The sequence below is a fragment of the Pan paniscus genome, chromosome 13 (assembly GCF_029289425.2).
Source record: "Pan paniscus chromosome 13, NHGRI_mPanPan1-v2.0_pri, whole genome shotgun sequence".
NCBI classification, from domain to species: Eukaryota; Metazoa; Chordata; class Mammalia; order Primates; family Hominidae; genus Pan; species Pan paniscus.
In genome coordinates this window covers 34,302,900-34,316,358 of record NC_073262.2, presented here as the reverse complement: position 1 = coordinate 34,316,358, position 13,459 = coordinate 34,302,900, and the positions used below count along the sequence as shown (strand labels likewise).

The 13,459-nt window shown below is 32.3% G+C and overlaps 1 protein-coding gene across 3 annotated transcripts in view; it reads right to left on the bottom strand.

Annotated features, from left to right (window-relative positions):
- The window catches only part of LRP1B (LDL receptor related protein 1B), a 1,910,203-nt gene that overhangs the window by 364,325 nt on the left and 1,532,419 nt on the right, over positions 1-13,459 (bottom strand). For all 3 annotated transcript variants that reach the window (XM_034954060.3, XM_034954061.3, XM_003822825.6), the window contains exons 42-43: positions 6,431-6,620; positions 3,609-3,813 (exon numbers count right to left, since the gene is read on the bottom strand). In XM_034954060.3, the coding sequence (XP_034809951.2) occupies positions 3,609-3,813; positions 6,431-6,620 (395 nt within the window). The remainder of the gene's footprint in view (positions 1-3,608; positions 3,814-6,430; positions 6,621-13,459) is intronic.

Genomic DNA, 13,459 nt, shown 5'->3' with positions numbered 1-13,459 from the left:
TACCTGTCACACATTTCTTCAGTGCCTTTTACAGTGTACTCCAAAATATAAAAATGGAATTTATTCTGTTGTTTTGCAGATCTACTTAAAAATAAAATATAAATTGAATATATATATATATATTTATATTAGTATGGTTGCCCAAAGGGAATAAAATAAGGAGTAGAAAAAAAAGGAGTAATATTTTGTTATAGCAGCTTGAATGGACTACAACAATTGACAATGCTTTCATTTCATGTAGTAAGTGGAAGTCACTGGTTCCTGTGAACACTGGCATGTGTTAGATTATCTGCTCTTTTCAAGGCTAACTAACAATAACAGTTGGATTTCAAGGCAAAGCTAGGTACAAGCACACTAAATGATAGTGCTGTTTATAAAGGTCCCATTTATAAAAGAACACCCTGTGTATGAATTTTTGGCTTTTCAGAACAAGGAAAGATTGAGAATTAAAATATTGAGAATTATCATTAAAATGTCGCAGATTTAATTCCATATCATTAATTATCTTTGAGCATATGTTTTACTTCCTCAACTAGATATGGGGACAAAGAACGTTTATTTTACCTTTTTGAATTAACAATGACTTCTGCTAATTTCCACAAAATTAGAGAACATCACAATTATGTTGATTTTAGCTGTCATTTGTTTTTATAACTAAATTAATTATAAAGTATAAGAGCTTTGATTCCTACTAGTATGCATTATACCATGTAATAAACAAAACATGCACAGGTACTCCCTGAATCTAAAATAAAATTACATTTTTTAAAAAGCATAAGGATTTTACATGACTTGGTAATGTTCATGCAATTAGTCAATACCAAATGTGAGGATTAAATTTAACATTGCATAAAAAGTATAATTTTTAAAGAAGTAAACTTCCAACTTTGATTCTAGTATTGATTTTGTAAAATTATCTTTACTAATAATTACAGAATATGAATTTAATAAATATTAATTTCTGAAATGAATAATAAGCATTTAGTCTTCCCCTTCCCTGATTGCACTATTTGTCACACAGCTAAGCAATGGGTATATCTAAACATGAAAGTGAAAAGAATACTAAAAGCAAAGAGAAAATTCTTATATAACAGGCCATAGTAGAGTTGCTGTAACATCTGTCTAAGGCTTCAGAATATCTATTAAACAGTTTTAGACACAAAGTTATAATAAAGGTCCTTGCAATGGTGTGAGGGTGCAATAGTGATCTTTCTCTTTTAAAAGAGCTTTGATGACCCCAGCTTCAAATGATTAGCTTGTCTTGACATAATGGCGAAAACTGTGTAAAGAGTATTTCAAAAAGATTATGCAGAAGCTCTATGTCTCTATTAGAGAGCAGTTTTAAAGGGGATAATGTGTCACTTAGAGTTGGATGCTGTTCATTTTCTTCCCTGTCGATTTTACTAATGTTCTTAAAATGTGTATCAAAGTAATGTGATGTCTGCTGACAAGTTGAGTAAATCTACTTGGTTTACTATGTAAATCAGCAGAACTTCAAATTTTACTAGGCATAGTTTCATATTCAGTAATGAATTGAAATATTTACTGTGCAAAGTGTTTATGGGTAACATATTAAAGATATGTGAGGAAGAAGGAGAGAACAAATGTATTGCTAATTGCAAGGCATGAAGAAGTGGTCATGTTTTGTACACTTAGTTGGGTCCTTTTCAAGTGTTTTCAAATTTAGCATGATGGTTTGCACAGGCGCTGAAGTGAGATCACCAGGGGTAGAATCACCTTCCTGCTACGTATGTGGCTAGGTGTTCCCAAACAAGTACTAAACTTCTTTGTGCCTCATTTTCTTCATCTGTAAATGGGGATCATCATAATAATGCCTACCACGGGGAGGGCTATATAAACATGAAATATAAAGTGCTTGGCACAGTATCTAGAACACAATTAGCAATCAGTGATTCAGCTAGTAGGGCGATTAGTAAATTGATACAGTCTGAAGTCTTAATAAATCTGCACAAAGTCTTTAAAACAGTCCATAAATAGTCCCTAAATTAACTTTTGCAAAATAAAGAATTTTTAAAATGTATTGCTCATTTTATTAACAAAAATATTAACTTTTAAAAATTAATTTGAATTCATATGAGGATAAAGATGAGGTAATCTAGATGCATGTAAGAATGCAGTAAACTTTGAAATAGTTTTCTAACTTCAGGGCCAAATCAGAAATCATCCTGCCTTGGACAGGGATGGAAAATGATGAGTTGCAATTAAACAAAGCACATCTTTTAACTGTCAGAACAAATCCTTTAAATTATGTTAGTGGTATCTTATTACTCGACCACTTACTGTAGCTATAATTACCATACATAAGAATAAATGGGTGGGGAAGTGCAAAATAGGTATATACAAAAATCAATTGAGGAGAATGAGTTATAAACTCATTTTTTAAATATCATGACATAATAAAAAATGACACCACATTCAGGACAATGTTTTACCTGTCTTTTCAAAAGCATTATATACTAGGTTTATTTAGAATTTCTATGCTGTATTCTGAGTCATATACTTTTGCATTATATCTTCATAATTGCCCTCAAAGAAAATTTGCATGTCAGAAATCTAAAGTTTATAAAGGCTAAATAATTTGCCTAAGGTCAATTCAATCTTCAACTGAATTAAACAGTGTGCTTAGCCATAGAGAATTTGTTCTCTATATATAGAATTTGCTGATTTGTTGCCTGTTTCTGTAAATAAAACTTTATTTGAATACTGTCAGGTCTATTTATTTATATATTCTCTATGTCTGTGTTAGTGCCGTGAAACACTGTAGTTGTGATAGAGATCACATGGTCCATGAGGCTTACTATCTGGCCCTTTAAGAAAAAAACTGTGTTACATTCCAGACCTTCTTCAATGCAGTGGAGGCATGAGGAGCCTGAGGATCATTTTGTCCTTCAGGCCTGTACAGTGGTAGGGACATGGGTCCAGATTTCTCTAGTGCTGTAGCCACCCAGATCTAACCACTGAGGTTCCCAGTCACCAAGGCAGCTACTCCTCACAGGACAAGGGGGCGCCCTAGCATCTCACCATTCTTCAGGCCCTAAATACCTGCTGTAAGTGCTCTCAAGGGATAGCATAGCAACTCTTCCACTATTTCATTTTGAACCCAGAGAAAAGAGAGTCCAGTGATTAGAATAGATTTGATCCATTCTCCTCTCTTCAGAGCTTCTTAGGTTGCTTTAAGGACACAAACACAGAGGATCATTTCATTCTTTTCTAATTTTCTTTCATCCTGGGACAACTAATCAATTTTATTTCACATTTTTAAAAACTATACATAACAATGAAGCATATGCAAATCACTCTAACAATTCCAGTTCAATTAATAACTAGAAGGAAATTAGTTACTATTGCTCCAGAAAAAGTTTATGTGTTGAGCTGTCTCTATGGTAGCAAATGCATTTGAAAGAAGTTTTCAAAATACTATCCACAATTTTCTTATGTGTGTGATAGATTAGTTATTCAATTGGATTGTTTCAATCAACTGGCTTTTTTGAAATTCCTTGATATGTACATTTTAGGAGAGTATAAATCATATGTTTTAAATATATCATTGTATAACTCTATAACCAAGAAATTCCTGATTAACTTACATGTCTCTGGGATCCATCGTATTCACACCTTTCAATTTTTCCTAGACTGCCATCTGAGAAATACAGCTTCTCTGCACGGTAGTCGATAGTAAGTCCATTTGGAGTGAGTATGTCTGTACTGACCACCACTTGAGCATTTTTCCCAGTCAGAGTAGATCTCATGATACTTGGATGTTGTTCATTCCAGTTGGTCCAAAACATTAAACTAATTAAAATGAAAATTGTAACTATAAATTAAACTTCTCATCAAGAGTAAAAATACTAATAGAAACATGGCAATACCAAGCTATTTTAAAAGAAGCAGAATTATTTACCTCATATTCTATCTTTAACAAAGTCTAGGTAATAAAAGGAGATATGCAATATTATATATGCATGTTAATTTTCCCCAGGTTCTTAAATGAAATCTAGAACCTACTTCTAAAAAATAATTATCCTGTGTATTCCTTCAAATGATAATTTGGTTAAACTGTTAGATGCATAATGAGGATTTATTTTAATCAAGAACAAAACAGTGATCTTAAGTTTGTTTTCCACAAACTGCAAATATACCCTAACTTATTACCACATTTCAGCTGACCCAGTACAATCATTCTTATCCTAAGTATACTTATTTGCTTCAATTGATGAAAATAAAAATCTTCTTCCCCTTCCAATTTTCCTTTTTAAATTCTGCCTTCTCTTTTGTATATGTTTTGGAGAAAGAAAATTACTAAACTCCTGTTTTTTACATTTCTTTTTTTCTCTCTTCATGTGATTTTTCTATAAATTACAATATCATTTCTAAAACTCTAGGAGTGACTCTTAAATCCTTCAGCATAGTATCTGTTCTCTATGGATTCCCATGTATAACCATTTAAAGGCAGTTTAGCATTACAGCAAACAAAGTTATTCAATATGTGGTTTTGAGTATTTTATGACACTTATTACCAAAGAATTTTCAAATTCACAACAAAAATGTTTGTATTCAATTTTCATTGTTGGTAATTTTACTTATAAATTGTGACATTTAAAATAAAAAATACTGAATTAAAACATTTTAAAAGTTATGCATAGAATGTAAAGGATTAAACTCACGATTTATTTACAATATTTTCCTAGATTGTAGGCTTTATAATAAGAGAATTTTAGAGGTGTTAGTGTTCCTTTCATTTCCCCCCTTCATTTCACAGGTAAGAAAACAGAACGGCCCAGAGAGCTTAAGTAATTAAAGTTTTCACAAATAATTAGTAACTGAGCCAAATTTTAAACTTAGAGAACCTAACTTTGATTTGCGATTTAGGATTTCATTTTAAAATATCTGTTAATCTATTAACATACAATGGTGGTTTGAAGGTGTCATTTACATATATAATGATAAATTGCCTTTTTTATACTTTATTTACAAATAATTATCAAATTGAAATACATTATGTGTTTAATTTTAATTTACAGTTCACCATATGCAAGGTGAAAAGTGTAAATGTTAGCCTATGTAATAAATAATTACAGGATAAAGCACTTACTAATTAAAACTCATCATATATAATATCATGAGTGACCGCTTTATTTTTATTTCAAAACTGACTTACAAATTCCTTTGCCCAACTCTTTTATTCCTACTGTGGGACATTTATTATTGTCCTGAGATTCTTCTGGTGATGTGTTGGGGTAAATGCAGCTGAGTCAGCAAACCGTATCCTCATAGGACAGTGGTGGGAGCAGTCTCCCAAGCTCCATGAGTCATTACATTGCTCAACCTTAAGAATTTTCACGTATAAGATGATGTTCAATTAAGTGAATTAAATCTGACCTCACTTTTAGCTCTATAAAAGGGTTCAGATTTACAACTATTTTCACACTGACCAATTTCTGTTATTTAGTCCTTTCTTCTGACAAGTGGTCTGGGTCAGTGATTATCTGTCATTGCTTTTTATTCTTCAATCTTTTTTTGTTTTTTAATCACACCTAAAACGAACTCTTCTAGCTCTTCTAGTTTTGCTCAGGAAGGCCAGATTGGTCTGATTTTTGTTTACTCATTTCATTTAAAAATAAAAAGAATTTTCTTATAGTTAACAAACAACTTTACCATATTGTGTATGAGAGTGAAAGTCCATAGATAGGTATTTTTTTGTTCCTTACCTGTGCTTTGTTCTTCAGGGTTTTTTTTTTTTTTTTTTTTTACATAACTGCTTTCTTTAAGACATCCTCCAAAACACAATTTTTTTCTTTGTTTTTACTCACTGAGTATATTTTATATCCGGAGCATTTTCTTTTGTCATGAATTTTTTACAAGCATTATTTTAGCTGTCTGTACAATATATCATCAAACAGCTGTAGACTACTTAGACCATTATCAAGCACCTAGTGCTGAAAAAATAGCTGCACACAAAGATTTTTGTATGGTTGCAGTTTGCTTTCTTTTGTATTGCAATTTGGGAGATCTCCAGATGCTATAATTACTTGATTAAAATGCAAAAAAAAAAAAAAAACACTCTTAGTCTTCCATGTATGTTAATTTTTTTAAATATATGGTTTCAATCAGCTATGTATTAAAGTCTTCTTCACAGGCCTTTTCCAGCATAGTATTGTCTCTATTTTGCCTTTAATTATTTAAATTTGTTTTTACTGGATCTCTCAGGAAGATGAAGCCTGGCTTTTAAAGGGACCAGATTTTTCACATTTATAATGCTCTTACATAAAAACAAGTTTTATGAATTGTGAAAATAAAACTTCAAATAAAAACTTTATTTTTAAAGTTAATTCTTCTTAAAATTAACAGAACTCTGATATTCTTTTGACTTATAACTATAATGAAGAAATAAAACTACACCATTTCTTACTTTTGACATTCATCCAAGGCTAGCACATGTGGGTGGTCATCTTCTAACATGGTGATGACAGCTTCCCTGTCAAATGCTCCAGGCCGAGTCTGGTCCACAGTGTGTCTGGTGATGGATGAGGTGGTAGAGCTTGTCCAGTACAGTGTATCCCAGGCTCTGTGATAGGCAAGTCCTTCCACAGAACCCACATCTAGTGGGGGAAGAAAAAGAAAAAATATATACTTTTATTTACAAAAAAATGACTTCTGGACAGAAAAAGCATTTAAGATATACATGTATACCTGTTATTTCATCAACCATTTCTCCACAAAATCTCCAAAATAAAAATGCAGTCATTGTGATACCTACAATTGACAGCTTATTATACATATATAATGGGAGCAATTTTTGCAAAAAATGTCATTATAGACTTAATCTTCTCACAAATAAAATAAAATTAAATAATTGCCTTTCATTTTGGAAAATGGTGGCTCTCTTTCTTGTATCTTAATCAATTTTCAAAAATATCCAACGTGCAACAACTTAGAGATGTTTTTGAAAACCTTATGTCAGCAATACCACTTAGATACAATCATCATGAGTTTTCTCTTGATACTATAGATCTGGAGATGTCCAGGAAAAGCAAACACATTGAAAACTACAACAGTATGAGAAATCCAAAATCTAACTCCTTACTTGCAACTATCAAACAGTGGTAGATAATGTTTTAATAGGTTAATGTGTCAATTTATTTGCTTCTATCCAACTAATGAGATAAAAAAAAACAAAGCAAGAGAAAAAGAAATTAATTGCCAGCTAAAGCATGCTTTAAATGTCAGACAAAGATAAATGATGGTACACAGATCCTAATACATAAAAGTGACAAGGTGAAAAACAAAAGTAATTATTTCTTAAAATTGTATTCCCAATCTCTAGGGTAACATAAGTAGCTGTTTTATTTTTCACAGACATGCTATGAGTGCATCTTTAAGTATAATCAAATTATTACACTTTTCCTACATGTTATTTGCTTTACTCAGAATTATTATTCTGAACACGTTTAATTTAACAAAGAACGTATACACTTTTTTCAGTCATACCAAGAAATTAACATTATTACAGACAGAGCATTTCCCCTGCTTTTCTCTCAAAGAATCTCTAAAAGGAACTATCCAGCTGCTATAAAAATAGGTATCTGAAAAGAGCTGTTTCCAGGTTTAAGATGAGTTAATATTTAGTTTGGGGGGATCAATAGGATTTTGTGGGAGGGCAAAACAATAATTAAAGTTTTTGAACAATGTTTTTTTTCATAGTTTTTATTTCTTTTTTTACATACAACATGAAATATCCAATAATAATGCAATTAATGGCTATCATTTTAGTTGCCACGTGCTAGAAATGATGCAAACTGCTCTTCATACATCGTTTTATTTTATGTATAAATCTATTCTGTGAAGTTTGTGTCATAATTTTCCATTTCCCAAGAAGAATGCTGAAACTTATAGTTACAGGGCTGATATTAATAACACAAAATTTTTACGGCCCGCTCCCCCATTCATCTGATTCCAAAAGCCTATGTTCTTAGTAGCACCTCTATTTGGATATGGGTTTATAATGGTTACTGCTTAACCTCAATCTATACCAACCTGAAACCAAAGGAATGATTCATTAGTCTCAACTTGTTTGACTCTAGGAGAATTGTATATCTAGTAATATACCATAGATAGTCTCCTCTCACACAGTCAACAAAGCAGTCTACAAGGTATTAATGGGGGTGATTAGTATGAAAATGTAGCCTAGAGATGACGGAAGAAAAATTATAAAACACAGTCATTGTAAAATCAGTTAAGCTAATTTTATGTGATGCACACAGTTCTCCTATTTGGAGTGAGTGGAAGAAAAGTTGATCATGGTTAAGGATGTTTAAATCATTAATTAATAAATCACCTTTGCCAGTGTATTTTTTAAACTTCCAAATCATTTCAGAAATGCAATGAACTCTATTAGTAGTACCTATAGCATTACACGCCTTTCATCGTTCACAAATAGAATGAGAAATGGCATAGCTCTGAGAAAATGTAAGCAAATGAGAATAATCCATCCTGATTCTACATCTTCTCTTCCAGTAACCATGACATATCTTCCTCTTCGTAACTTTCTCTTGCCAATTCAGGAAGAAAACACTTCGTATCACCATTGAGATGTGACAGATGTTTCTTTTCTATGGTTAACATAATTCCAGAGTTACTAGAGAACATAATACATCTCAATATCCACATATAATCTGTTTTACTTTATTTTTGTAATAGATGATAAACAGAAATTACAGTTAATAATGATCTGTTGCTACATTTTAAAATATTTTAGTCATGTACTTCTTTCTAAAAATGATGTTTAGATCCTTATAAAAATATATTTTAATTAACAAAAAGCCAATTAAAATTATTGAAATATTTTAGTTAAGACATATTTCTCAATTTTGTGATTATTTATCGACAGTGAGAGGGCATGTGGCATGTATATGTGTGTGTGTGCACACACATCTGTGTTTGAACATTGAGATTCCTAAAACAGTTGAACAGCCAGAATATGACTTTGAATTACTGATTCTGGAAGGCAATTATATAGTTTGAAAATAAAATAAAATGCCTATCTACCCAACCAGACTTGAAATATTGAGCAGAGTAAATCAATACAGGGCTAAATTCTTGGAACTCAAGGATGTAGAATAGGCATATGAAATGTAATGCAAACCAGTAAAAATCCTGTCTCCTTACCTCATGCACTTGCCAAGAAAAAAAAAAAAAAGAGTTTTCTTCCCTCTTACCCACTTTTGAGCAGGGAATTGAGATTGGCTAAGCATGAGTCAGGTCCTGACATGTTTTTGCAGAAGAAATAAGGGGAGGTCAGCACATCAAAAAATACAAGCCAGGCAAGTAACTCAGAACCGTGGTTGTACCCTATTTCCTGGATTCTAGTTTCCATAGCCATGATAGGGAAATTAATTCTAATAGCTTGGCAGAGAAATAAACCACTACTCTTGCAGCTATCCAAAGGACTTCAGTTCATAGAGAACATACTTTCATCTCATCACCACTGAAGAACAGCAATAGCCCCTTCTTGTCTGCACATTGTCTTAAAGACAGGATAAGAGCTTACCAAATGGGAAAGGCAGTGAAGGGTATTATTCATAGGGAGTCACGTCCATTAAACACTGTTATTCATCTGGCTAGGAAAACAGTCGCAGGTAAATCCAGTTGCAAAGTGGTTTGGATGGGTCCTCACCCAAATCTCATCTTGAATTGTAGCTCCCATAATCTGCATGTGTTGTAGGAGGGACCCAGTCGGGGGTAATTGAATCACAGTGGCAGGTTTTTCCATGCTGTTCCCGGGATAGTGAAAAAGTCTCACAAAATCTAATGATTTTATAAAGAGCAGTTCCACTGCACACACCCTCTTGCCTGTCACCATGTAAGATGTGCCTTTGCTGTTCTTTCATTCTCCACCATGATTGTGAGGCCTCCCCAGTCATGTGGAACTGTGAGTCGTTGAACTTCCTTTTCTCTATAAATTACCCAGTCTCGGGTATGTCTTTATTAGCAGCATGAGAACAGACTAACACACAAATTTAGCAGAAAATAACATTTATCTCAAGGACATGCTACAACTATAAAGCATCATAATGAAGTCCTCCTTGATTGTGTACTACCTTCTTAGTTACTGGCTTGTTCTCCAAAGCCACAGAATATCAGTTTGTTGATTGAAATTATATCACCAGTATAAAGCATCCAAATCTTGTTTGGAGGATCTGAGTTATTTTGACACACAGAAGCACTCTCAATTTGCAGCCCAGGTAAAGAGCCTAAAATAAGAAGTTTCTGCACAAAATATTCCACATCTATATTAACTGTGAAGTTTCCAAGGATACAGGTCCAATTCACTATCCATATCTGATGTTGAACTCTTTACAAATAGTACACATAACTGTGCTCTACTTTAAACCTAACAAAACACTACTTACTGAAATTGTGTCTAAATTCTACCCTCTGTAAAAATCTTCTAAAAATTCTGTTTCTTTTATTTTCCTTTTCTTTTTTCTTTTCTTTCCTTTTCTTTATCTTTTTCTTTCTTGCTTGCTTGCTTCTCTTTTTATTTCTCTTTCTTTCTCTCTCTCCTTCCTTACTGCCTACCTGCCTGCCTCCCTTTCTTTCCTCCCTCCCTCCCTTTTTTCTTTCTTCCTTTTTTTGAGATTCGCCATAGTTTTTCTAGTACACAGTCTCTCTCATTGCAATAAGACAACAATTTGACATGGTTGAATGACGGGCTTATTTGACAAAATTCAATAACCTTTCATTATAAAAATATTCAACAAACTAGCAATAGAACTTCCTCAACTTGATAAAAGGAATACCAAAACCCGAGGCTCGTACTATATTTAGTGGTGAGAAAATGAATGTTTTCCCTCAAAGACCAGGACCAAAGCAAACATGTCCACTTTTGCCTTTATTCAACTAATGTTGACTAAAACTGGAGATTCCAGCAAGGGTAATTGGGGGTGGGGTAAAGAGAGAGAGAGAGACAGAGAGAGAGAAGGAAATAAATGGCATCCAGATTGGAAAGAAAGAAGTAACACTATCACTATTTGCAGATGGCAAGTACTGGTATATACAAAATCTTAAATAATTTAATAGAAATGTATACTCAGGTTGCAGGTTACAAAAGCAACATACAAAAAATCATTTGTATTCTATATAAGAGCAATGAACAATCTGAAAATGACATTAAAAAGACAATTTAATTTATAATATAATTTTAAAATATAGAATACTTAGAAATAAGTTTAGCAAAATAATTTTAAATGTTAAAACATATGCACCCAAACTACAGCACGTCATTGAAAGAAACTAAGGATTTTAAAAAATGGAAAGATAACAATGTTCATGGAATGGAAGGCCTAATATTATGAAGATGACAATACTATCCAAATAGACCTACAGATTTAGTGTATAGAAATCCCAGCTGGCTTCTTCCCAGAAATTGACAAGCTGACCTTAAAAAGCATATGGAAATACAAGGGACCCAGAACAGCCAAAAGAATCTTAAATGAAAAAAACAAAGTTAGTGGGCTCACACTTCCTGATTTCAACCTCAGTATAAAGTTTATAGTAATAAAGAGAGTTTGAATAAGAATAGACACAGCTACATGTACCAGAAAACTCCAATGAGAAAAAAAATTATCTCAAATATATAGTACTCCCAACAATTGTATAGCCACATGTAAAAGAATGATATTTGATTCCTTCTTCATATCACACACACACTCATACACCCACACATATAACTAAAAATATACCTTAAACCTAAATGTAGATGGTAGATGATGAAACTCTTAGGATAAAAAATAGGAGGAAATCTTCTTAACTTTGGGTTAAGCAAAGCCTTCTTAAACATGACACAAAAAATACAAATGAAAAAAGAAAAACAGATGTTAGATCTCATCAAAATGAAAAACATTTATGCTTCAGAAGACAAAAAAGCCAACTGACAGAATGGGAGACAATATTTGCAAATCACTTATATGATAATGGACTTGTATCTTGAATAAATAATGAATGTTTTATACACTCAACAATAAAACAACAATTAATCCAATTAAATAATGGGCAAATAATTTGAATGAATATTTCTCCAAAGAAGATACACAAATGACTGATGAACACATAAAAAATGCTCAACATTATTAGACATCAAAATATTGCAAATCATAATCACACTTGATATTCATTATGATGACTACAACAGTAAGAAGTTTTCACAAAGATGTGGAAAGATTTGAACCAATATATATTGATGGTGGAAATGTAAAATGGAGCAGCCTCTTTGTAAAACAGTCTGCCAGTTTTACAAAATGTTAAACATAGGGTTACCAGGTGACGTAGCATTTCTACTGGTAAATATATACCCAAGAGAAACGAAAACGTACCTCCACACATACACAAATGTTCAACAAATGTTCATAGCAGCTTTATTTGTAATAACCAAAAGAAGAAACAGCCCAGATGTCAATCAGCTGATAAGTGGATGAATAAAATTTGGTACATCCACGCTTGGAATTATTCAACAATATAAAAACTGAAGCACACATATATGCTAAACTCGACCCCTCTCTTTACACACACACACACATAGATGTGTGTGTGTATATATATATGTGTATGTATACATACAGGACACAATTATAGAAAATTATTTTAAAGTATGTAAATATGTAGATATGGTTTGTCATCCAGTAGAAATTTTATAGAAAATTTAAATACCTGGCAATTTCCCTTGAGACTACCTTATTAGAATGCTTCACAAATGATTAACATGGATTATTTTCCTTTTTCTAACCATTCAATCGATGAATGGGATGCAATAGATTTTAATATGGATTGCTTACTGTGAATTAGACTACCACTAATATGATTTAAAAGCTCAGAGTCATTTTTGTTTTTCCCCACATCAGTAAATACATTAATACAATAAAATTATTATTTAAAATAAAATAATAATTTTTTCCACCAGTCTAATTTACTAAAAATTAAACAAATTAAAAATCTACACTGTAATCTGAAAATTAAAACAAGAAGCAATTAAACTAGAAATAAAAATTTTCATTATTTTGTGTTAGTGAACGCATAGAAAAACATAAGAGAATCTACTAAAAATCTACTGAGTTGGGTAAGCTGGCAGGCAATAAATAAGTAAATTAAAATCAATAGTTGTATATATACAAAAATAACCAGTGAGAATATATAATGGAAAGAGGATGCCAGTCCAAGTGCCTGCTAATCCTGCTGGTTCCAGTGAATGAGAACACCTAAAAAACTGTGCAACTGTTGATCACCTGAATTTAGATCTTCTTGTAGCCAAGGCATTGTAATAATGCTACTTTTCATGAACGTGGATCTGTTAAGTTTAGGTTCTCACCCCTCTAACAAGAAGAGATCCAACCCTTTCAAAGAGCTTAAATGGGGAACAATATTATCTTACTCTTTCTTTTGTCCT